Genomic DNA, 26,579 nt, shown 5'->3' on the forward strand with positions numbered 1-26,579 from the left:
AACAAAGGAGGAAACAGTGGGTTTTATAAACTAATATCATCAGTGTTTTACAGAATACTAAGGAGGCAACTTTAAACTAGAACATTTATGAGTTCATTCACCCTAATCAGTAAGATACATCTAATATGTTAAAGCTAGAACAGCTTAGATAAGACAATCGCTTTATGGCATTGCTTGTATCCTCAGATTATATCAACTAAATCACAACTAATAGGACCTATCTGTGGCGCATTCACCAAACATTTGGAGATCTGTGTTTCTTCTATGCTACACTTGTATATTGCAGCTCAACACAGTCCAGCAGTAGCGCAGACCCCAGATTCCACAGCAATAGCTAAGCCTGAACAAATTACTTTTAACTGCAAGTCCCAGGCTCTTGCCCTCATTAGGTACAGCCACGTCCTTTGTGGCTGTGCTGCATACAAAACTTTTAATAACATCATTTCCAGTTCCTGTAGCACTGCTTGTAACTACCAGCAACAGCAAGAAAGAAATCGGGGCCACTTAATAACCTCTTCCCCATGAAACTCTTTCACTGCATCAAACCATCTTGCACTAATTCAGAAAGGCTGTACCCATTTAATATCGGGCACCACATTTCTAGTGCATTCCACATCATTTCATCAGCAGTAGAATTGGGAATCTGGAAGCAATGGATTTTTTCTCCCCCATGCTCTGCCCTGAAGCAAGGTCCCACCAAATGAAAGGACATTGTAAGTTTAGTTTTCAAGAAGGTCTCTGTGACAGTTTTCAACTAACTCACAGAGAAGCTTGTTGGGAACTGAACAATGTTATTCCCACACAACTTAACTCAGCAGAAGTCATCTCTGCCCTTTTCTGTTTTGGAGGTTTTCAGCAATTTTTAGAAGACAACCTCTACAGGTCAGCAGCACTTCTCTGTTGGATACAGCACACATGCAGACCTACACTGCACGAGGACACGTTTGCTGTTTTAGTTTTATCCAGAATGAACTGGAGCAGTTCTACTTAGCTGACTTACCATCATACAATACCTCTTCCCCTTTAAGTTCTTTTTACTCAGAAGTTCTCCTAGACCTTGGCTTTACATATACACACCATCTGTATTTTTCTTTCAGACCTGGCATTCTGAACCGAGGTGATAAAATATGTTCAGTATCCAAGGTGAGGATGCACTACCAGCTGACGTAATTGCACTGTCTGTTAGCTTTAGGAAAGTGTGCACATTTTTTTAAGAAAGCAGGTAAATGCTATTAGTCAACTTACACTGAGTTGTTATCCAGGCAGGGAAAAAAAAAGCCCACACAAACACAACTACATCTTGCTGGATAATTAATACAGCTTAAACCCCATGGTCTGGTAGCCTCTTAAATCCTGTAGAAGCTCTCAGCCATTTTATACAGAGTGCTCTGTCATCCTACCTATTTCCCACAAGGTTATAGTAGACAACTTGTACTGCTGTACAGCCAGCTACTTAGGCTATTCTTTCCTTGCAACCTGCAGAGCTTTCCAGCTCACAATTAGAAAATGCTTTGCTCAGGGAAATGATAGCTCAACCGAGCCGATAAAACATCATCTATATCCTACCTCCTCTTTCAATTTCTATCCAATTAAGCTGAGAGCTAAAGTTCCTTGATTGTTTTGTTGGTTTGTTCTGGGTTGGTCTTTTTTGTGGCTTCTTTGGACTTCAAACTGATAAATTACATCTTCTATGTGAAACAATTGCAGCTTCAGTTCCACAAAGCAGACGTAGTTTCAGTTGCCTTTAGATTTTTTGAAGACCTTACAAAATACTGCTAAGAATAAGAGACTATTCCAATGTGCAGTTTAATTTTGTGATTTATCAAATGTTTCTTCCCATAAGTAATTTGTTGTTATATGCCTTTTTATTACAGGCTTTTCCACAGGCACAGTGGAGGTGACATAGGCACAGAGTTATGTTTCTTTAGTTTGTAGATATGGGACAGATCCTGCAATGCCATTCCCAAGGGTAGTCTTTTGCACTAGGCATATGTATTGAGATCTATGGGCTGATGCCTGCAGCAATAATCAGGACTGACTACAGTTCATTGCTTCCAGCTTCTATGCAGTGCTCAGTAGAGAAGCAGTCAGCAGATCAGGAAAGGTTTCATGAAGCAGAGTGCCTATGGAGCTGTACAAGACATGAAACAAAGTGAAGGCAACACCGAAGTCAAATACCGATGTATACATGCAGTTAGGATGATTGAAGGCACATAAATCTAAGAATAAAATTTAAGACTGAGGCCACAACGATATCTCTAGAAGCATCCAGAATATTAAAAAATAGATAAATAGTAATCAAGACATGAAGAAGTTTTATGCTATCATAATGAGACTAGGATCTGCAGATCTTTTACTCCCCTCCAAGCCCTTCCCCCTGCCACCAAACAAATCAAAGAACCCATAGATACCTTCTGCAAAATGCTCTATATGGAACATACAGATGTATAGATATGGAAATGGCTTACCTGTGGAACCTTCCCTCCTCCCACCTTTCTTCCTTCAAGATATACTCCTGAAGGACCTCAAAAGAAACTCATTCTTGATACTTCACATGCAAGAAACAGGAAACCTCCCACAGTAATCCACATACACTGTACTGAGCTTCCTCCTCCTGCCCTGTAGCCCCCAAGCATTGCATGCAGGAATTCTTACCTAATAAAGCTCTCATTACCCATTACCTCTTAAAATAAAAGACAACTTGAAACAAGAAGTTCCACTACATGTCTTCAAAAACAAGAGAAGTGAGGTGGAGTGAGAGACAAAGCAAGTACATCTTGCATCATTCAAACCATGCTTTTACAAGATGGTACGTCCACACCATGGAATGTAGTTAAGATAATTGAGCTAGCTCATGCTCCAAGACGGCACTGTCCATTTACCATGCATTTCTAAGAACCACACTCACATGACTGTAATGCTTCCAGCACACAAGTCTTACAAATTATTTTCCTTCGGATGTGAATAGAACAGACTTTAAGAAATGAAGTGTTAGCACCTTTGTGACATTACATTTTTAGTTAATTTGCTATAAACAAAGATTAAGCATTGCTTTCTGAAAGTGAACCAGGTTTCTACATCAACATTTTTGGAGAATGTTTTTTCTCTGCATTATCAGGGGTCTCTGCATCTGTTCAAAGCCTGTGTATTTCATACTTTTAAAAATTCCACTAAAAAAAAGATGATTCCTGTGGTTTATGTCATCAACTTTTCCTTCAGTAGGAAATCAGCTGTCAGAGATCTGACATCCACTACCGATGCGTAAAGCAAAACAGTTCACATCTTTGTGTAATATTACAATCTCATGTCCAAAGCAGACAAGGGAGAAAATGAAGCAGCACACTAGATTTTGACCCTCCCAAAGAAAATACTTCCTGGTAGATTCTGACCGGTTCTTTTCACTGGCATTTTTAAGATAAAAAGATAAAAATCAGTCTTGTAATTGCGAGCACTCTGTGCGTTAGATACCCATGAACTGAACAAACGAGCCTGGAAGAAAAATGGAAAAGCAGCCAGCTGCTACTATTCTAAAAATGGCACTATTTGTACCATGAATGTAACCTTCCAACACTGAATCCTAATTTGTCCCCAACAGAGATGCAGGACAGCAGTATTCAAGGCAGGTTTCTTCTTTCTTCAAAGATCAAACTGTCAGGGTATGATAACCTACATCTCTGCAAGGAATAAAAGGTCCAGTGCCAGACCTGTGTTCTAACACTATGAAACTTTTCTACCATCTTCACCTTCTTGATAAACAATTCTACCACATGCAAATACAATCTTTCACCAGAAGCACATATTCAAAAAAACCCACTAAAATTATTAACAAAAAGGCTGCTCATTGTTTTGAAGTGACAGGCACAAGACCTACAGCACCACAGGAAACAAGGCAGAGCAGGCACTTCTGCCCTCGAAACCACCTGCAATTCCTATGCCTTCAAAATAGCGTTCTCTCTACGCATACACAAAAGCGTGGTGTGGAATTCTTGATTTTGTAGACTGAGATATGCTTATATACATATACACATATAATTTATATTTACCTCCATCTCCTGTAGAAGTGAATATTGCTACATTGTCTAATAATTCTTGAATTGGACCCACAAAGAATAATGACAGACATCAGAAAACAGCAAGGGACATTTTAAGATGATAGGTAACCCATCAATATGCAGCTAAACTCTATTTAAGACATTTAGCTAAAACATCAAAAGCATTCAAAAGGACTACAGATATCTAACACTGCCATCTGAGAGACTGCATACTATTCTGAAAGAAAAACAGCACCAAAGTACAGTTATTTCAGCAACAGAGACTGACAATAACTTGCTGGTTCACAGAACCCTGTGTTACATCACAGGGACAGTAAGTCTGAACCAAAAAAGCAAAATAAACCATTCTTTTGTCCAGAGAGAACATCCCTTTAGAGTCTATGACTCTAAATGACAGTCAATTGAGTATGCAAAACAGAACCATTTTATTGGTATTAGTGACTTTAGGTAAATCTTCTTCCATAATACGGTAGACCATGCTTATCCTGCAATAACAGATTGCATATATAAGTACAGCATACCAGTAATAATTTACCTTGCATTCTTGAGTTCTAATACCCACAGAAGCTGCAATAGTAAATCTTGCATGTGACAAGTCTCCCAGAAACCATTCCCTTATTACAGGTCAAACAGAATTTCGGGGAGGTATTAGTTTTCTTTTTGTTTTTTTTTTTCCTCCCACCTCCCATGAGCAGCTCCAAGTGACAGCATTGTCACCACTGGGCTGTGCAGACACACAGGTGATTTGCAGCTGCTGAGGTAGCAAACACAGCCCACTCAATTGCACTTCCCACAAGAGAAAGTGAAAGATGACAAGTGAAGGTGATGTTCTCTGGTAAAAGCCCACCTCTGTGATATCTCCTGGAACACGCTGGCCTATCTCATGGGAGCTGCAATAACACAACTCGATTTCTACCAACATCAACTGTTGTTGACTACTTATGCTTGCATAATCTTCAATAAATCATCTTGTTATGCCAGAAGTCAAAGTCCCTCCACTAAAGTCATAAAAAAATATGAGTAGAACCCAAATGCCTTTCTGTCAAACATTCCCAAGCACCCAGGTAATTTAAAAGAAGGACTTGATTACAAGTTTTACACAAAGTAACATTAAAACCTTTATTCCCTTTAATTCTGCAGGAAAAAATAAATAAAAAATAAAAAGCTAAATTAATTAATCAACAGAATACTCAGTAAAGTATATATGAACATTTCCAACAGCACCAAAGAGAAGACAAGGTCTGATCAGAGTCTGCTAAGAACGCTTGAAAGGAAGACACTGCGGATAGTTTCAGAGTGTAGTCTGAATTTGTATCAACTGGTAACTTAAAAAATAATCATATATACACTTGTGATGTACTAAGAGCTGAAAGACAAAGTTTCCAGGAGTCACTCATTGGCATACAAGCACTCCCTGTCATATAACAGCCAGAAGTATTGCATTAGAACAAGCAAACACAGAAGCAAATGCTTACTCCAAGCTAACTCATTGACAGACTGTGAAGGCCCAGTTTCACTTGCCAACTCTTCAGGTTTATTTCACAGCCTTTAGAAGAGACAGAGCTGATACCTCAGGAGAAAAGTTTCACCTTCTTACTCAGAGAGCTAAAATAATCAAATATGTAGCATCAGTGCCCCCAGACCTTAGACTTAAGAATACAAATAAATACACCGTAAGCAGCATTGCAAAGGGATTTCCTGGTGTACTTCTGCTTCTTAAATTGATTTTTATAGAAATTCAATACTCGCTACAAAAGTGTTCTCAACAAAATACCCTCCAGTGCTGAAAGAGAGCAGTTTTGCCTAAGTGCACTACTGCTCTCTGGTGGGCCTGATCAGATCTTATTTGTACAACATCAAGCAGACCCAGGAAAGAACTGCACCTCAGACATCATCAGGACTGTTTGAGGAGCTTGAGATTTAATAATAAATGAAGCAAGCTATTAGTACTTATAAAAACTATAATTCATCACCTTAACATCTTTGAATGGTACAGCACTTTGTTCCTTTCTCCACCACCTGATGCAGGAGATCCCAAAAACGATTTTCAGCACCAACAGCAGAGCAACCCTGGGGGACAACAGAATATTCTGAGAACTAAAATAAAGACAAGCAGCAACTTTTATAAGTAAAAACATCTAAAGCTCTGGATGGTGTCTCCACAGGGTTACTGCAGCTCCTAAGGTATGAAGCATGCAAGGTTACATAGGATCTTAATGTAACTATTTTTATTTCACCAGAATTAAATGAAGGCTAAGCTATGCCATTAGACAGACTCCTGCTTTTGATTACACTTTACAACCAAATCCTGAGGCTCTATGCATATTCCAGCAACTGAACTTATTCTGTTGCTTTGTTTAAGCTAAGCTGTAACTGGAAGAACATGAAGGATTTATCTCACAACAGGTAGGAGATAAAACATATAGCTTAATCCTCAGCACAAATTTTGCACAAACTATTTTCAGTTTTCATGTGCACTAAAATGGACACAGATTCAGGTATTGCAGCTCAGCTGAGTGGCAGCACACTGACCTGCAATAATCCTAACCCACGGTCTGAAGCACAAATTCCTGCATGATTAGCAAAGAGTGCTGGTTTTCGTTGTACTGTTGCTATGTTGTTTTTCTTAATAACATTTTAATGCAACTTACAATTATTTATTTAATTTTGCTAGCAAAGAAACTCAGTATAGACCTACATGCATGTGTTTAATGGATTACCCAGAAAAAAACAACCACAGCAAATGAGAGACAGAAGTAGCCTGAGTAGAGCAGCATTCAATAGCAATCAGCTCAAGTTCAACCAATTGCACCCACTCAAAATGGAAACACCTGAATAGGCAGCAGCTCTCAAACTGAAATTCCCCACATCTCTTCATTCATTAGCTTTGTGGAAGTTAACGCTGTTGGACCACTGTAAATGCAGCTCTCATACATGTCAGTACAGCCTACAATACCCTCAAGAACTAAAAAACCCTCAGTACTACATCCAGATTTTAGGAACACAATTCAAGGTTACAAGGTAAGGTTACAAAAGAGTAAGCAAGAATGACTGGACCTAGAAGCTGTTATCTGTAATACTTGAATGAATCAGCATTCTTCAGCCACTCTTTAATCTAGAGACTCTAGTGGGCAGTAATTTCCAAGTATGTAATACAGTTGCAGAGATAAAGGGAATAAATTGTTGTCTATATTCATGAAAGGCAGAGGAAAAAGTGGCACTGATTCTAATTGAAACAATAAACATTCAAGTAATGCACCAGAAATGCCTTTTAGCCAACAAATTAATAAAAACTCTAATGCAACCAAGAGGTTAACAGATATAACACAGATCAAACAATTGCTAAGCATCAGTGAAAGAATGGTATGTGTATGCGTGGAGAGAGTATTTTATTTATATCATATTTTATTTACACACATATATACACACAGAGAGCAATCCAGTGGCCTATGAAATCTCTTCTAGTCTATTCATGTATACAAGCTTCCACAACAAGCTTGCAGTACAAGTGAGAATACAGATCATTTAACACACTTGTCCCCCAGTGGAATCTTATTTCAGTGGAGTCCAACTCACAGCTTACCAACAGCACACTGGTCACAGAACCGTCAGTGCTGCTCACAGACATAAGAAATTAAAAAGCTGAAACCAGGCCAACAGAACAAGCAGGTATAATAAACACTACTTGTAAGTCGTTTAACATTCTAAATTCCTACCTACAAGCCATAAAACAAGGAGAACTGCACTGCCTAGGCTCCTGTCTACAGGTGTATCAGCACCAAATGTACATGAAGCATCAATACCATGTAAACCATCACTGGATGCAGTCTTCACCAGCCACAGCATTACTGACAGCTTGGCTCACAGAGAGGACAGCTTGCACAGATTTCTACAGGGTCTTCTACACCTGCTACTGCAAGAAGTTCCGAATTGTCTTATGAAAGCTGAAAACTTATCAGCGCTATGAAAAGCGGATTTCCTTTTCGCACGTGAGATGCACTTTGCAGTACCATTAGTCCTCCACTAGGGGGAGGAACACTTGCACCAACGCGTTTCGCCGAGCAGCAGCAGGGCAGAGGGAAGCCGCCACACAAACCCGGCGTTAAGAAAAGCTTTATAGACAAAGAGCGTTTCTTTACAGCAAGCGCGAAGCAACGGCAGCTACAACCGCACGCTCCGCATCCCCTCGGCTGCCGCCGACCGGTGCGGGTGCTCAGAGCCTCCCCGCTGCTTTCTGCTCTCTCGCACACTCGTTGAATGCTTTCCTGGCTCTGATAACACTACTGGTGAGCGCTCGTTAACCAGCGGAAAAAGGCTCAAAGCATTAAGACGACCCCGTAGATCCACCACGGGACCCGGGAGCCCAGAAACAAACACCTACAGGAGCCCTACCAACTCCGGGCTGCTCCTGCCCGCCGAGTCTCTTTTACACGCTTTTCCCGCCCATCAGTCCCTGTGTCCCCGCCCCCCGCGCGAGAGGCGGGTGTCACGCGGAGGCCCGGTCTTCTGCTATTCGCTGAGGGAGCTGCCCATCAAGCGGTAGGTACTGCGGGAGGACCAATCAGGCGCGTCTATCGGGCCGAGCTGTAGCGCTCGGGTGGAAGCGGTGAGGTGTCTGTGAGGGGTGGTTGGCCGCGGCCTTCCTTCAGGGCACGGCCCGTGGGGCCCGTCCGTCGCAGATCCGGAGTTGAGGGACTCGGCCTGAGGCTGCCTGGAGGGCCCGCCGGCTGCGGAGCGGCGCGGGGCCCGTCAGTGCTTCTGTCCTCGCGCAGGAAATGAAAGGGCTGCGGCCGGGCCCTTCCACGCGCGCAGCTCTGAACCGGCGTTTGGCACACGGGCAGAAATGGGGAGAAGCCGCGGCAGAGGCGAAGAGAAGCGAGGGTGGGGCTGCAGCAGGAGCAGCCACCGCCCGCCTCGGCGCCGGACACCCCATGGGCGTCACTGCAGCGACAGGCGAGTGCGTGCCCGGCCCCGTGTGGATGCCGTCCGGGGACGGATCCTCGACGTCTGGAAAACTGGTGCTTGTGGTGTGCTCGGCGAGAATGTCCCGTGGGGCACTGGGAGTGGGAATGTATCGCTTGTTGATAACTTTCACCCGTAGCGTCCGACTCGTGAAAAACATTTTGGCCTAACGCTTTTAGGGTGACCTGTCTTAAAAGGTGGGCGTTGTATGGGTGATTCGGAAGACGTCCCTGTGGGATTTTACTCATCGGTGTTAAATGTGCCTGCTTAAGTGGCGTCTAAAAGATGAAAGGTGCAGTTACCAACTTTACTGTGATATTTATCAGAAAGGTGGAGATTTTTCTGTTTGAGAGTTTTCCTTAAAGTTTTGTTTGGCTTGCATCTTTCTGAACCTAATCAGTGAGCTTCCTGTCATCAAGGCAACGACCTGTGATCACTCTTTTTACCCATGCTGTTCTCACTTATTATAGGCTGTAAAGAGTTACCACACTTTCAAGATGGACTTCTCTTTTAAGCAGGGGTCATGATGACGTGTCCAGAATTAATCTTTTTCTGAAAAGAGTTAGGCATACAGAATCAGTAACTATCTCTAATGTTTTAGCCTGTTAAGATACTGTTATATCTAGTGTTTGCAAGAAGTTTTTAAGCTGAATGCTTTTCCTTTTTCATCGGTTAGTGTACAGAGTGTGCTTCTCACAGACCTGAAAAATAGTGCTGTATTAATGTGACTAACGTACTGCCTTAAAGAGGCTGTGCAGAAGAGATGTGTAGGACAATTGTGAGTTTGTCCTGAAGGCAGTGCTATTTTTTTAGGCCCAAAGAGGATGAAGCACAAAGCCCGATGAATCCAGGCCCCAGCTGCAGTGGAAATTCTTCTTCCTCCAGTTCAGCAGAGAACTCTGCAGTGCCAGGTAAGAGACACCATTTACTGGTCAACAAAACTCGGTGTCTGTATGTTGACTGTATGAAAAACATAGTGGTAGGTGTATTAATAGTGTGCAAATGTAAGCAGGAAAATTTGTAGAGAGAAGTAATATCTGAAAAGGTGATTGAAAAAGATGCAGTAAGTGAGAATCTGGAAAGCAGGACAAGATACAATCCATCTTTTTACATGAAAACTTGTGTGCTTAGCCACAGAATAGAAACTAAAAAAAAAAAATTCTCTCTCTGGAAATCAGCAATGGGGGAGGAATACTAAGTTTGCTTCTTTTGTATATGAGTTGAAGATGTTATAAAATACATCTTTCAATAAAAACATTAAATAGACAAAGAAAGTGAGACGTCATGTAACAGATATGTAATGTACATTTAATTATTCAGCCTTTTAAAAGTCATATTTATCTACCACTATGGGGAAAAAAAAGGAATGCATTTCTATGCTGTCAGTATATTTGTAATCTGTAAGGCGTGAGATCTGGTTTAATCACCTGTTCGTTCATTATTAGGGAGTCAGCTGGCAGAACCAGACTTGATACAGTAGCAATGCTACAGAAGATGATGTTCCATTTGCATTCTGGTTTCCTGACTCATTTAACATCCCTAGGAAAAGCTGAGCCTGTGGAAACATGCATGTCTCCACAGTAGGAGAGTCCTGAAACACTGCTGGCTCTGTAACGTCTTAGCAACAATCAAATCCAGAGTGTAAGGCAATCTCCTTTGCATATCACCCTTCTCTGATGAAGAGATCGTGAGCCTTTAGGAAATAATACCTATAATCCAAAACACTTGTTGCTGTGTAAGCTGATTCCATATACTAAAGCAGAGTGCTGGTAACAGTCACTAACTTAATGTTTCTGTTGAGGCGAACAGTTGAACCTTGGTTGTTTGTTGCCAAGCTGAAACATAATGGATGATGACAGTGAGCTGAATTGCAAGTAACCTTAAATGCAATTTGTAGTAGTAGATAAAAGTTTAAATAAAAAATCTTGAAGACATTAACGTTCATCTTTTCTGAAGTAAAATTCTTTGTCGTGAGACAACATAATGTTATTTTGCCTGTGTAAATTTACCTGAGTTAAACCCAAATTATTCTCTCCTCACTTCCTCTCTGGAAGAAGCCTCTGTATATTGTCTAATTGTAATCCTGCTTATATCAAAATCTCTCCTAAGTGTTGAATAAAAAGTGTTTAGTTCTGGGTGGGAATTGCTTTGGTTTTGATTTGGGTGGTACTTAGTTGCCTTGTTTGTTTGGGACTGACCAAACTAGCCATAACCTGGAGCATCCCCTCATGGTTGATTCATAAAGAAAGGTCATTTTTATTACACAGTAAAATCTTTCCTTTCTGCTTCTCTGAAGTTTGAAATTTATGTGAAATTCACTTTGGTCAGTGGTAGGTAGCATCCTTTCTATATCTGTGGAACAACATTCCATTTGCAAGGTATAAACTTTTTCCTTTAAGTGGATGCCATATGTTCCCAGTCTGTGTAGCATGCACAGGACCAACCTGGGGCAGGAACTCTGAGCTGTGTGACTGACATTTCCATGAAGATGTAGGATGTCAAAGAGTAGTAAATAGCTTGGTAGTGTGTCTGATTTTGCTTATTTTTGCCACTTTCTTAAGAGCTGCCAGGATTTTACTATGACCCAGAAAAAAACCGCTATTTTCGCCTACTGTCTGGACATAATAACTACAACCCACTCACCAAAGAGAGCATTCAGTACAAGGCAATGGAGAGTAAAAGACTGAGACTCTTGGAAGAGGAAGAACAACAAAAGAGGGTATGTTCTGGAAAAGATTGTAATCGGCCCTTAATGGCATGTTCTGTTGGGACAGATGAGGAGCTGAAGTCCTTCAATTTTTTCCAGTGGTACAGTCCCTGAAGCTGTCTGAAAAAACAAAAATTTCTTTTTGCTGAGAATTTATAGCACTTGAAGTCTTGTGTTTGATTGTTTCACACAGGAAGGAAGGCATGTCACTAAGCAAACAAAAACACTTGTAAAGAGAGAAACTCTCAGAATAACAAGTTGTCTTACACTTGAGTCTTGACATTGGATGCCTGGTTTCAAATCCCTGCTTTGAATTGGTGAAGTGGGGTTTCAGTTGTAGGTTTTCTGTACATTTAGTAGACATGTAGATAGAATGCCTAAACCCTGAGGAAAACATTTGTTACGCTGTAACTCTGCACAGTACTCTATCCCTTGCTCTCCCTAGTATTTATTAAATGTTCACTTTAAATGTTAAAAAAGGATGAAAGGAAAAGTAGCTTCACGCTGCTATAAGATGTGCAGTTAATAGTAGTCCTGTGGTAATAGAGTTTTGCTATGTAATCAGATTTAGTGTATTAGAGTGAAAGTGATTTCACACCTCAGGGTGGTACTGTTGATGGTATAAAGCAAAAACAAGAGCTATCTGTACTGTAGCAGCAGGCAGATGGTGCTGAAATGTGCTCTGTAAACCTGAAACATTATTGTACATAGGCTAGAGGAAACTTATCCAAATATTCCAAGCATCAAAGACCCATGGCCATGTTTGAATTATAACCAAGCAAACAACTGAGTACGCTTTCATCTTATTCTATTCCAGAAGACAACAAGGGCTGGACTGAACTCATCTATGCTGTTACAGAAAAGGCAGCTAGGTTTGCTCAGCTCCACAAGTTATTGCAGGTATAGTGATTTGAATTGTCTTCTCTTTGCCATGTCAAGTTCTGCTGTTAGTACAACCATCCTGTCAGTTTGTTTGCAATTCTCTCTTCCACTAAGGACAGAGTAACATTATTAATATTGACAAAAAAGCAGTATTTTTTAATAATCAAATTTCTAAAGTGATGAGAATTCAAATGTGAAAGGTACTTCCAATCTCATGTTTAAAACTTCCCATTTTTTTCAGTATGTGTTCTTTGGCTACATTTTTCTATATGAATAAAATATAGCATTTCTTTGGGTCAGCATCCTTCAGTTGATGGGGACATTTTCCCCTGGCTTAGAATCTCTGTTCAGATTCCGTAACAGTGTAGAAAGTAAATCAGTGGATTGCTGTGTTCCTGCTACTAGAGATGTGCAGGACTTCTGAATGACAGGATGAAATACCATGAATGTGGAAGGTGCACAGGGGTTATATGGTTTTGTGGGATATATTAGTGAAATTGTGGCATGCTAGTTTTCGGGCATTTTATCTTCTGTGATTAAGAAGCAGTTCTGGCTATCTTATCCAAAATTATTTTCATTGGCATTTAACCTAGGCTTACCCAAGTTCTTTCTCTCCTCCCTCGCCAACTGCTTTTACAGGCTGGTCCATGAACTAAAAGTGAACTGCATGCAGAGGAGGAAGATAGAAATTCACAGTCCAGACTCCTCGGTTGCTGGAACCAACAATTTTAAAATAATTGTGGTATGTTATGAGAACTGATAAATCTTTAGGTTAAAAAGAGCCTGTCTTCAGTGAAAATTTAGGTCTTTTAATCAAACCTCATAGGTCAAATTTTGCTTTCAAAGATGAACTGTCCCCATTGTGTCAGTTCTCAAAATACGAGCTAAGTAGTTTTTAACAGGAAGAATGAGATTGTTCTTTTCCCAGAAAGGAAAATGATGAAAAGATTGTATATAGAGATGATTTTGGGAGCTTACCAGTATATTCTGTTGGGAATAAACAGGAGTCAAGTGGACAATTACTGCGGTGGCTTTTTGAGTGGGGAAAATGAAGAAAATGAAAGAGGAATTTGGGGAGTAACCACTCCATGGTCTAGGGATTTTGTGTAATCCTCCTTTTGGACATAATGCAGCTACCCCAAGCCATTATTTTCAGTAAGTTTCCAATGCTTCTGTGTTACAGGCAGATGTCGCTTGTGAGCGAATATTCACTGTGAACGATGTAGAGCATGGAGGATGTAAATACGGTATCATCAACCTCAGTGGTTTGGGGAAGGAGTCTCTCACTGTGGAGATGTATGACAACCTCTACTTCACAAACCGCAAAGTACTGTGTTCTGTTCCTGCTTCCTTCAGTTGCCACATTCACAAACATTATTGCTTGGGAGGCAGAGGGGAAAAGCATGAGGGCTGGGAAAGGGATTAGTAGGAGAGAGTGGAAGAATCTAGCAGGGTGGTGTTTGGATAAACACAGAATCAGAGTCTCTGATAGTCTGAGTACCTGCAGTAGTTCTCCAGAATGCTGTGCTACCATTGGAAGAGAAGACCACATTGAGGTACCACCTTCCAAGGGTAGTGCTTACTTTGGAGTTGTGTGTAGCCATAGCTGACAAAACTGTGTTGAGAAAGACACAAATTTGTATGCTTCTTTCTTAAAAAGAATTTTGGAAAAATGCATTTATCCCTGAACGTGAAGAATATTTAAAACAGGCTTCTGTAATCTCTTCATGTTCAGATCTTTTAAAGACGGTCCTTTAAATAATAGGATGTGCTTGATGCCTCAGTCTGTGTCTGGACAGATGTCTCAATATTGCCCTCTCTCCCGTGCATCTAAGAGAAGTATAAGGCTGAAATAGTCTGTAAAATAATCTGCTGTGCTATTTCGTGGGTTATGGAAGCATGCCCACTGCATAGTTTCATGTCATCTTTGCATGGAAATACCCTTTCATGAACTGAGTGAGAGGTCTACAAAAATAGTATGTCTTCTTGTGTCTGAAGGTGAATTCTGTGTGCTGGGCATCATTGACTCATCCAGACTCTCATGTTTTATATCCTTTTAAAAAAACAAAATTTCAGTTCTGTTGTGACTATTCTACATCATACTGCACAGAGCAGCTGACTTTCAGGAAGTAAAATAACTGTAAAAATACTGCTTTCTGGCAAACATGGAAGTTTTAAAAGGACTGGAAGTTGTTGGATGTTGTGAGACAGATGCATGGTGCTGTTACAGATGTGTGTAGTATTGTTCCAGTGCAGTAAAAGGCAAAAGACTACTTTGCCTGCACTGAAGACTTGCCAGTCCATTAATAATGCAGATGCCAAATCAAAAAATGGCCTAAGGGTTAGAAATTGATTGGACAACAGCTAAAGATGGCTTTATGGCAACTAACTTTCTCTTTTAAGAAGTGGAACACTGACATAGGTTTGGTTGGTTTCTGTTGTAAACCATCCTCATATTGATTGGGCGAGGATGAAAATGGCAGGAATTCATAGGCACTGTACTCTGCAACTTTGAGAACATGATCTGCAGGTTTGTCTCAGAAGAAAAGGAAGGCTGAGGGTATAGTAGAGGAAGCAGCAATGGACAGTGCAGAGTCACAGAAGAGAGGAACAAAAGGGGGTTTAAAAGTGCGAGATGGCAGGGAACAGAAATGCTATTAAAGTGCCATTAAAAGTGGCTAGTAAAAGAGAAAATGAAAAAAAAAACCCAAAAACTTATGTCATGGCTTGTGGGAAAAGCCAAACAATTCAGAACTGCTCCAGAAGGTGGCAGAAATTCATCAAGCTTGCTTAGAGATGGTTAGGAGCTGGGGACAGTTACTTATTCAGTGCTTTCCCCTAGTCACATTCCAGATTTAACTCACTGAACTTGAAAAGCAGCTTTCAAAAACAGTTCATGCCTGCTATGATTTTTAGGAAGTATTTAATGAAATCTAAATTGACTCTTGATTCCTTAATATATGTACCACTTTCTCCAACCCATCCCCAAGCAAGACAGTTCTGTATCAATGCACTGTTACCAGCACGTAAAGATGAGAAGAGTGATCCATGTAGGTCCTGCAGGTTTTTCCTGTCGTGTAGGAAGGTGCCCCAGTGTCTCTCTCAGCTTTGGCTTTCTGGTAGTGAAAATACAAAATCAAAAACTGGAGTCCTTTCTTGCTCATTCCTATGAAAGAAAGGAAGTGTCAAGACTTAACTGTAAAGAGTAAGGCACAGTAATGTTCTTGGAAGATGTTACTGAAGGGAAGATATTGAGAGCTACAGCTGTGTGAGAGCATCTTGCCCTTCCCTTTTATAAATACTATGCAGCCTTTTCCATTTTAGGGAGAAATCTTTATTTTCCTTAACTCACTCCAGCACGCTGTGTCTCATGGGAATTGCAGAAACTCCAGGCTGTGCCAGTCTGCTTCCAGCATCATTGTTCAGCAGCACTAACCCAGGTAGAGTGTTGGTGGTTGTTTTTTTCCCAGCTTTGGATAACAGTTAGGATATGCAAAGAGCACAAAGGAAAGATCATGTCCACATTTCAGTAGCTGATGGGACTGTTGTATTATCGTAAAAATGTAGAAAGTTTGGAGCAGAATAAGAAACAAACAGGTTAAATAACTTACTTTGATAATTAACAAGCAGTATTCAAAGCACTAGTTTATTTTTAACTGCTGCTGATGTAGTACTTGACTTTGGCAGGAGAACACCTCACTTGAAAGTAAACATTTGAGATTATTCATATGAGTAGCTTGGCCTTTAACTAACACACAGAAGCTGCACACAAGAATTACTCAGATTTCCTTATAGACTATCCAGTGTCATTACAGGATACTTTATCATAGTAGCTACTCAAGTGTGCTCAGTAGATTAATCATAGGTGGAAAGCAGGTAAAAGTCTCAACCCATGGCTCCTTGTACAGCACTTAGACATCATTCTTAGTTGTGTGTAAGCATGATTTGTTTAGAGAATCCTATTTTTAAAGAACAAAAATACTGTATGTTCTTTGGAGGCAGCATTCGTGCAGATACCTTCAGGATGTACAGTGCAGTCTTCTAACCCGGTGTCCTATTCAGACGTGATCAGTTAAGTTTATACAGATTAGATCTGCATCTGCTAGAAGAGCATGGACCCATTTTAAATGTTTAATGTCATGCTATTTATGGAGCCTTGGAGAAAAGAAAAAAGGGGGGGAAATGGAGGAAATGATGCATAGTTAGTACGAACGTGACATGTCACTAAAGATGGATGGCTACTGGGCTAGCATGCTCTGTAGAATATTTTAAAGCTTGCACTAGTCAGGTTCTTCTAGTTACGCTGATGTACTTCTGTCTGGTATTTTCTGTTGACTGTTACAGGTATTTCTAAGTGTCTTGCCATACCACAATCTCCTGAATTTTTGTTTTGAGGAGACATTGCTAAATAGGTAGTGTGAGCAAAGTAGAACTTAACCCATCTGAAACATGGTTTTAGACTTGACTCCTGTTCTGCCTGATGTCTGTAAGATCATGGCAGACATGCCATAAAGTAAATGAAGACTGAGCACTTCAAGCATGTGAGTTGGTAGACCTTGTGCAGGAGCTACAGAAGGAACAGTCAAATCTAGAGTATTGTTACTTACTCAAACCTGCTTCAAAAACAGAGAAAGCCCAGGAGAATCAGTTGTAGAATCAATCAAGGAAAAGACAATACTAATCTATAGAGAGAGTTTAAGTCTTAAGCTTACAGTCACGAAGTCCCACTTTTGTTTCCTGCATCTTCAGCAGCACGGAGATATTGTCTGTGCTTCTAGTTATAATGTTCAAAGTATAGAAGTCCAGAGAAGCTTTCTGAGTTATCCTGTCCTTGAATTTTATGGATGTTCCATGTGTTGTTCATTTCTCCTAGGAGATAGACCTGGAATGCTGTGCAGCTTCAAGATATCTACGGCCTGGTCCTGCGCTTGGTGCCTGAATCCACAAGCAGACAACTGCTTTAGCACAGGTGATCTGCAAGACTAGCAGTCCCTTTTATCTCTGGCGAAGACTTCTTGCATAAATGTCCCACCTGCTACTCAAATTACAACTAAACAAATATAATATGTCCCTTAGGCCTGACACGACGAGTTCTTGTGACCAACGTAGTGACAGGGCATCGGCAGACGTTTGGAACCAGCAGTGACGTCTTGGCACAACAGTTTGCTGTCCAGGTACAAAGAAATGCACACCTTTTTTATTTTTTTTCTTCAGAACAGTGACATTCGTGGTCTTTCTGTACAGTTTGTGACGGAACAACATCACATAAGGTTGTGACTACAATTATTGTTCCTTAGTAGAGGTGATACGGTCTGATGCTGGCACACAGTGTAATAGCAGTGAGAAAAATAACCCACTTCAGCCCGTGGCAGCAGGGTAATTTTTGTTAAATACCCAGAAATAAAAAGGAAATAATGGAAGTAGAAAGTGCACAGTAATAAGGCACTGCAGGCTTGTTTTGTTTTTGCCAAATGACCTAATTTATTAACACTCAGTTTATTGTCTTCATCAAGGAGAAGAAAAGCGCTATAAAATTCTCATTGACTTGTAAACAAAGACTTAGTGAGAGGGGGTCAAATTGGAACATGACAATTGCAGTTCCTATTCTGCTGTTATGTTAGTCTAAGTTCCTACTAACCTTGCTGAACTTTTACAACAGAAGTAAATAAGTGAGGTTTGAGTGGAGCTCATGAGTTAGCTGAAAAACGCTGCTCTAAAAATTCTGGTTCTTAATGCCTGTGTTAATTTCACAAATGCACCAGAGAGCTCAAAACCTTGACATACATAATTTCTGCATAACTTGTACATCCTTTCAGATATTACACCTCTTTCTTTTGGATTCTTCCAGACCCCAGTGCTGTTCAATGGCTGCCGTTCAGGTGAAATTTTCAGCATTGATGTACGTCAGCGCAACCGAAAGGGCCAGAGCTGGAAAGCAATTCGTCTCTTCCACGACTCAGCAGTTACATCTATTCGCCTTCTTAAGGCTCAACACTACCTTATGGCATCAGACATGGCTGGAAAGGTATGGTTTGATTACCATTAGGATATACTGTCCTTTTAGTAAATGGGCAATAACGAGTGCTTACCCCAGTCCTGATGGATGGCAGTTCTTTGCAGAGTAGTGTGAAACTGAGTGGTAGTTCCCCACTTGGCTCATTGCTCCTCACTGCTAAGATCCTGTTATTTACCAACAGTTGAGTGATCTCTGCTCTTAACGTGTTCTTTGGAACTGTTTCTTCAACGTGCAGATAAAACTGTGGGATCTGAGAGCGGCAAAGTGTGTGAAACAGTACGAAGGGCATCACAATGAATATGCTATTCTCCCTTTGCACGTAAATGAGGAGGAAGGACTTCTTTCAGCAGGTTTGTTGACTTTTTCTCCTCTACTTATAAGTGCATAGCAGTGATTTTCTTATCCTGGAGGAGTGTTTCTTACGTACAGATGTTGAAAGCCATGAAGCTGGTAATTCTTTAAAATTCAGCAGAAATTTACCTTTAGATGTACTGTAATTAACTACAAAAACTAAAATCAGACATTACAGATACACACCTACCGTAATCATTCCTGTGTCGCTCTCAGCTGCCTTATTCTTGAAGTCCCTTTATCCTTTCCCCAGTATGGTTCAAGAGTAGAGAAGAAAATACTTCAAAATGAAGTTCAGAGAAGCAGTGCATTAACATAATTGAAGCAGTATTTTCATATGGACACTAAAGACCATATATAGGTTTCTTTGAAGCTAAAGGGGATAGTGTGGCAATGGACCAAAGCTTGTAAGCAGAACTCCCTGTAAATAGTCTCTCACTTGGGCTTGTTATGAATATACACAGCTACAGTGTATGAGACGGTTTTTTTTCAAAAAAGAAAGATAACAATGAAAGAAGCAAAATCCCTAAATCTTCATACTATGTCTAGGTTTCTTAAGGTCACTGTACACATAGTGATCTGTTCTTGGATTTTTCAGTAAGTGATGGAATAATGAGAATAACTCAGTAATTTTAACAAGCTGAGTTTTTCTTCGCTGTTTTGCTCAGGAGCTTGACAACGAGGAAAGCAATCTTAACTGCTGATTTAACATCCTTTCTATTGCCTAATAGGAAATGCATATTTTTTCCTCTTTGCCTGTAGGGCATGTAGAAACAGTCAAGTTTTATCCCCCTACACTACCTTCAGCCACTGTGATGAAGATCTTGCAGAGCCACAGCAACTATTTGTGGTGTGATGCTGACCGCTGGTGTCTTTCTTTTCCAGTTGGTCAGGATTGCTACACCCGAATTTGGAGTCTCCAAGATGCCTCTCTGCTTAGAACCATTCCTTCTCCCCACCCATCCTCCAAAGATGCTATTCCCAGTGTGGTGTTTTCTTCGAGGCTTGGAGGTAGACGAGGCGTTCCTGGCTTGCTCATGGCTGTCAAACAGGATCTTTATCACTTTTCCTATAACTGATGCCCCTGGTACTCTCTTCTGACCCGTTGTTCAAAGCTGCTAGCCTATACCTGACTTGAGAATGTTTACACACATCACCATGTTGTTACGTAACTACATGCCACATTTGCATCTGCTTTACCTGAGAAATTTTGGATTTCTTTCAGCAGGTTTGACAAATCTTGCTGTATACATCTCAGGCATCTTGTTAATAAAAGCTGAATGCTGATTAATATCTCATTGGCTGTCTTTAGTGCTCTCAAACCCTTGCAAGCATAGGGCTAACTGCTTGTTAGGAGGAGGCCAGGAAGGCATCAAGTGAAGAAACAGTTTCAAACAGAAGCAAGAAAAGGAGGACCTATATCTGCACACGCAGAGGTTACAGATAGTGATAACTCATTGCCCTAAAGAGCTACTGTTCTGGCACAGCAGGCTAAGCAATTCTATCCCTTCCCTCAAAGAAAACCTTTACTACCATCCTAGGCATGGTGTAATGGTATCTGGCTTATACGTTTCTCAGCAGAAATTATTCTTCACCTAAAGCTTTTAGCCAGAGTTACCAATATAGGTAGGAACTGCACCATACCACCTTCATCATGATGGGCCATCAATTACACTCCACCTCACACTGGTGCACATACAGGGAAAGCTGTTAAGCTCTGAAGAGAAGGAATACTTGCAGTTAAGCAATCAGGCACAAAGATTTTTCCCCAGTGGCTGCCTGTGTAAGCTGCAGGGTGAGCACAGTACTCATAGCTGTCAGGAATGAGGCACTGGCTTGTGGTGTGAGCCTTCTAAGCATGCATTGAAGTTGTAGCGTTGCAGCCAACCCCTCCCTCTGCATCCCTGCTAGTGGCCTGAGCTCGCTGAGCATGCTACATGAGCGTCTCTGGCTTGGCTTCCTCCAGAGGGGAACCGAGTTCAAGTAGCTGTGCAGTGCCGTTCCAGTACAAGAAGATTCCCTTCACAAGCGCTATGCAAACTTGAGCCTAGACTGAAGTCTTTAGGGTTTTTTTGTTTGCTTGCTCATTGATTTCCCATGCATTTCCCCTTTCAGATGAACTTGGATAAGGGAATTATGCATTGGTGCCACAGAGGATCCTGCAGGGCTCCACATTCAGTTATCTTCATGCAACCTTCAGGCCTAAGTAATACACTATTCTGGGAAACTGTCTCTCAGCAGCTCCTGTTGCTCAATGCACTTCATTTTCCTTCCCTTTATACTTTCTTACCCATTAATCAGTTCAGGAGACAAAAGGTTATAGCAGGAAAACCAGCCTCATAGGACAGCATGAATATATTCTACAAGAAATACACGTTGCTAGGGTACTTAAGATGCAGGATAAATCCCAGCACTGTTTCTTCCCTGAGTATACATTCAAAATCCTCTAAATTTTCCTTGTATTCCATTAACAGCTAGCTTCCCTTCTCTTGACGGCTATGGCTCCCCTGATACATCTGGCTTTTGCATTTCTTTACAGAGCGTTTTATTCTTCCCTCACAAAGTGGAGCAGATGCTGCTTGCAGCATAGTCTGTGCTGCCACTTCTTTCTACAGAACACCTTTATGAGGCCGAGGGTCCTCTGCTCTCATCAGATGATGAGTCTAACGTCACACTGACTTGTGGGCTTTCCTCATTTGTTCTATTTTAGATAAGCAAGAGACCGGCTTGGCTAGGGTGGTCACCAATTTTCTGGCTTGCCTTTCTTTTCAATTTGAGAAAATATTCTGCATCTTGTTATAATCACTTGGGACATTTTCTGTTGCATGCACAGCCACTACTACATGCAGCACAAGTTTCAGAAGTATTTGCATTGGCTCAGTTAATAATGCATGCTGTCACTAAGCACCTGTTCATAAGACAGAACAGTAACTAACCCTGTACCATTGCAAACTCCAGCTGCTTGCATCTGACAGTTAACTCAGAGTTGGGCAGGAACATGCTTTATATTGATATTCTTGCTAGCAAACAGATGGGGTTCAAACACTTGCAATTGGCAAACCACAATAACCATGAACTCCCTTTATTAAGAAAAAATTCCAGAATGTGTAATTAGCATTTAAACTCTTCCATGTTCTGAACACCAGTAGGGTCTGCTCTGCAAGAACAAGACTCTGCAGTAATCACTTTCCAGCTACTGTGGGAAACACAAGCTAAGAACTATGACAGAAAGGCATCTTATGTAACTAAGGACAGTTTATTTTCCTTGCTCTTTGTTTTGCTGGCTTTGGCTAAAAAGAAGATAGTCATTTGCTTTCTGTTGTTTCCAGGAACCAAATGTGCGCATGTCCCTGCAAATCTATTTTTTACCCAACTAGTGCTTTTGCAGCCAGTGCATCTAATGAAGCCTGCAAGAACAGCATGAAATGAGAGGGGAAGCAGGGTAAAAAGAGAGGGGAAGCAGACTAAAAAGAGAGGTTATTTGGCTTCAGTAACAAACAGTAAGCAGCATGGAGGCACTGGTTATTAAAATCAGCCATTTATTTATTATGCAGGAATAGCTAGGCCCCTAAGGTACCTTCACAAAAATAACCCTGCACCACCCTCTCTCCAGGTCCAGTATCAAAATATCCCATTTATTTGTCTCAGCTTCTCTGCAACCAACAGAAAATTTCGAGATGCCAACCCTGCACTCTAAGCTGAGCACATTTTATCCATCAGGCACAGTGTGTTTGGTCCTTTTTTGCCCACTGTAGCAAAGTTCAGAGTGGACAACCAGGCTCTCCTCATGGACCACACTTGACTGTGGCAGGTTATAGTGAAAAGAACTTCAGGTTTGACAACGAACATCCCCGAACACTGAGCATCTTCGTGCTTCTCTCACTGCAGCCTACAGCCACTAAGAGCTCTCAGTGGAGATATGCTACATCTTAGGAAGCAGAAAAACTCTACCTCTAGAAAACTTATCAAAAACAGCTATCGAAGAACATTTGTGTCCTAAACTAGCTACTATTGCCTCACACATCATAGTTACCTGTGTTCACCCAAACACCAGGTTGTTCATGCAGTTCTAGGCCCTAGCACAGTGAGGTTCCAGCAGGCCCCTACAGAAAATGCAAGGCCTAGAAAATGAAAGTTGTGCTGTACTTGTTACCTCCCTTGAGCCAAAGTACAGGGCGTTATTGACTCTTTTCCACAGTTGAGCTAACCTTTTACTTTCCATCTGTTGTGTATGGCCCTTTACTGCAGTTCCTCTCTGTTGAGAACTCCCAGTTTAAAGCAGGATGGGACCCAGCTCCTCTGTCCCTCCTTGGTTAAAGAGCAGCAGCATTTTCCTTGTTCTCTGCCTCCAGAGAAAAAACAGTGGCTTTTTGCTAGTGGGAGTTTCCCAGGATTAGAGAGATGAAGAGGAACTGGACTATCTTCACACACTAAGAGCAGAAGTATGACATGGACAACAGCCTTGCCGTACCATTCCTTCCTGTTCCATTGCAGTTAAGTACTTTAATAAATGATAAAAGCTTGCAGACTGACAGCTCCTCACCATCACAATTGTTTTGGAAGGCACAGACTCTTAACCTTTTTATTCTCCATAACGTGCTCCTATCGTCATGTCTCTCCGCCCTTTAAAAACCCATTAGGGCATTTTTACATTTTGAGCTCAACTATGACCTATTCTAAGAGCACCAGAAAATAAAGCATTTCTTGCAAGGAGATGGGAATTTACACCAGGATGTGTACAGTCTCTAGATGCCCCTTGACAGCTCCCTCCAGAAAAGTTATAACATAGTAGCAGCCAATCCAGGCTGTGTTCCCAAATGTTGAGCTGCTGGTAACTGCCTGCATGCACTCTCTGAGCTGAATTGAACATTCAACATCAACCCAAAAGAATTTTCAAGACAGAGGATTCTGGGGAGAGCAGCTAGGGGCAGAAAGATGGCAGAGCAGACAGTTTAAAGCATTTTACACCTAGCTTCATGTTTCAAAAATGGAAGCCATGGCACAAAGCAAAGGAACCACTGTTGGTAAAATATGAAAATATATTCAAGATCACTCGGCCTTTTCTTGTTCAAACAATTCCTTTCCTATCTGCAGTTCTGTGTTATCATTCTGATACCACATTAGCTTTCTGATTATCACAGCATACTGCTGATTTTGAAAGCCCTCATAGTAAGTTCTATTTATTTTGGCACTGCCACAATTTCATTGTTGATCTGCCTGCACTGCGAACAGAAATCTTCCACGACATACGCTGCTATGTGCTGTGCTGACAGAATGTACATGTTGACATTGCTTTACCAAGAAAAAGTGCTCAGCTAAAGCATTAGGGAACAAAAAACAGACGGCTCAATCGCTTGTCCAGATCACATTCTGTTCTCAAATTACTGGCAAAGGCGTATCTGTTAGTGCCAAATTCTATTACAGCCATCACTGATAAATTAAACGCAAGGACAAAGCCACAATGTGCAGCACTGTATGGACTGAAAACATCAAGATACGAAAACAAGAGGCTGCAAAACCTAAGACAGCAGTACTCAAATCTGGTTATGGCTAGTTATAGTGGAAGCAAAAGGAAAAAAAGTCTGTTACCAGCAGGTGAGAAGCCAGAGCCCTGCAGTGTTCAAGCCCAGACTCCCCAGACCAATGAGGGGAATGCCTCAGCACAGCCATAGCAGACAGGCAGCCAGCATAAATGCCAGGCACAACTAATATGATGAGCATTCATTTCTACAAAAACTGCTGACATCAAAAGCCAGTGATATCATCACATTTACAAAAACACAACCAAAGGCCAATTCGTAAGTGGTACAACAGGGAGCATATGTGGTACAGTGGCAAACTTGAGCAAGTGCAACCCCACCTGTGAGGAGCTAGGCAGGAGGATGAATGAGCAGAAGATAAAACAGAAAAGAAATAATTATAAAAGGGTGAAAGGCAAAAGTAATTCTTCTCGTGCAAGACCCCAGCAGCAGCTACATGTCACAGCTCTGCTGCTCGGCTAGCTTCTTCCCTTGCTGCAATTCTCAGGTTCACCTGGTATGTGTGTAAGCCAGGCTTGGACCAAAGGTAGATACTGAAAGCTAACTGAAAACGTGCACATCTGTATGAAGCTCACACATCTGCCTCCCAGGAAACACATCACTTGTTTGAAGGTGAATGAGCGTCAATAACTGTAACAGAAACAAATCCATCAGAGCAATCACATCAGAACACATTTCTCCCTCTACAAATCCTGTCCTGTTTTGTGGTACTTAATTAGTTTTTCACTTGGGCATGCTTTCAGGAGTGTTGGCACATCAGTTAATTTGCATGATTCTTATTTTAATGTTTCTTTCAGAACAATTTCTAATCAGATAATGTTTATCTCCCAGTAACCCATCTGACATCATTTTTTCTAGCAAAAGATTTACATTAGGCTGACTAATCATTCTGTAACTCAGACCATGCTTTTATCATGCCACATCCCAGACCAATTGAATACATTATCTTCCCAGTTACAGCATATTCACCTTAACTACTGGCATATGAATATTGCAGTGAACTCTATTTAATCCAAATGACACATTACCATCCTCTCTGATGGGAATGTAATGGTAAGTCATTAATTCACCTTTGTTGAGATACACAGTGATCTCCTGGAAATTCCCTGGAAAACAACCCCTTCCCATCCCCACCCTTGTAAATAAGATCCTATTATCCAGCATTAGAATTTCATTCCTCAGTTGTATCACACTAAACCTATCCAGTAGTCTTCACATCTCAACACAGGAGTTGCACTGAAGTATCAGACTGTCTCCTAACACAGTAGTGGCATTTTGTGAAACACTCTTTCTTTGGGCTTTTGCAGTGCTCCAGAAAGGACTGCTGTCAAGTGCAGACATTTTGCAAAGACTCATTCTGGTTAGATGCTCCCAATACTTCCTCAAGCAAATCCCCTCTCCTAGTAGTACAAATACACAATAAAAAAAAAGTCACAAATACAAGTGTCACACATTTCTACTGCTAGCATTAACTTGTCTTCAGGCAGTCCCAATCCAAGCACAAGATGCTTCCTTGTTAAATACTTCAGTGGTCCCCACATCACTCCCAGATTTATTGACTTTTAAGTTCCCTGAGGAGCTTGCTGTCTAAGACACCATTTAGAGCCCTTTTGCTTACAGAATCCTGATAATCCTAACACGTTAATACCACATAGGGTTGGGCTCTACTAAAACATGCATCTATCCCCTTCAAATAGTTAATCCATTTAATACTCATATTCAATGCTCTGTTTACTCACAGCACCCAATACAAGCAGAGTAAGGAAAAGCTCCTGTCTACAGAAAACTGCAGTGAGCTTAAATCTCGCAGATATTTTTCTCCTCACTTTGAGAAACAAAGACCCAAACAATCCTCCCAATATTTTCCAGCCTCCTGCAGGTTAAGCACAACAAATTGCTTCACTGAGCAGTATAAAAGGTTCAGCTTCAGGATAATCAATCACAAACAGCCTCTTCAGATTGCTAAATTGCTAAGTTAGCATGTATACAAAAAACATTTACAGACTACGTCCTCTTAGACTGAGCAGTAAATCTGTTTGTGACATGGAAAAACAAAATCAGACAAGGTG

General features: G+C 41.1%; 1 protein-coding gene across 4 annotated transcripts; it reads left to right on the forward strand.

Moving 5' to 3' along the window:
• Positions 1 to 8,738: 8,738 nt before the first annotated feature.
• DCAF4 (DDB1 and CUL4 associated factor 4) lies at positions 8,739 to 20,268 on the forward strand. Of its 4 annotated transcripts, none has more exons than XM_065754713.1 (13): positions 8,739 to 9,009; positions 9,828 to 9,925; positions 11,576 to 11,733; positions 12,539 to 12,621; positions 13,243 to 13,345; positions 13,787 to 13,930; positions 14,602 to 14,651; positions 15,964 to 16,043; positions 17,477 to 17,572; positions 17,680 to 17,777; positions 18,452 to 18,628; positions 18,855 to 18,969; positions 19,856 to 20,268. In XM_065754713.1, the coding sequence occupies exons 1-13, from the start codon at positions 8,828 to 8,830 to the stop codon at positions 20,047 to 20,049; spliced, it is 1,578 nt and encodes a 525-aa protein (XP_065610785.1). In that variant the 5' UTR covers positions 8,739 to 8,827; the 3' UTR covers positions 20,050 to 20,268. The 4 variants fall into 4 exon arrangements, with proteins under 4 accessions (XP_065610785.1, XP_065610788.1, XP_065610786.1 ...); XM_065754714.1 differs by having other exon boundaries at positions 8,877 to 9,005; XM_065754715.1 differs by lacking the exon at positions 8,739 to 9,009 and adding an exon at positions 9,210 to 9,306.
• The last annotated feature ends 6,311 nt before the right edge of the window (positions 20,269 to 26,579 follow it).

Source organism: Cyrtonyx montezumae, unplaced genomic scaffold (assembly GCF_038088225.1).
Source record: "Cyrtonyx montezumae isolate F1298 unplaced genomic scaffold, pur_monq_1.0 scaffold_10, whole genome shotgun sequence".
NCBI lineage: Eukaryota > Metazoa > Chordata > Aves > Galliformes > Odontophoridae > Cyrtonyx > Cyrtonyx montezumae.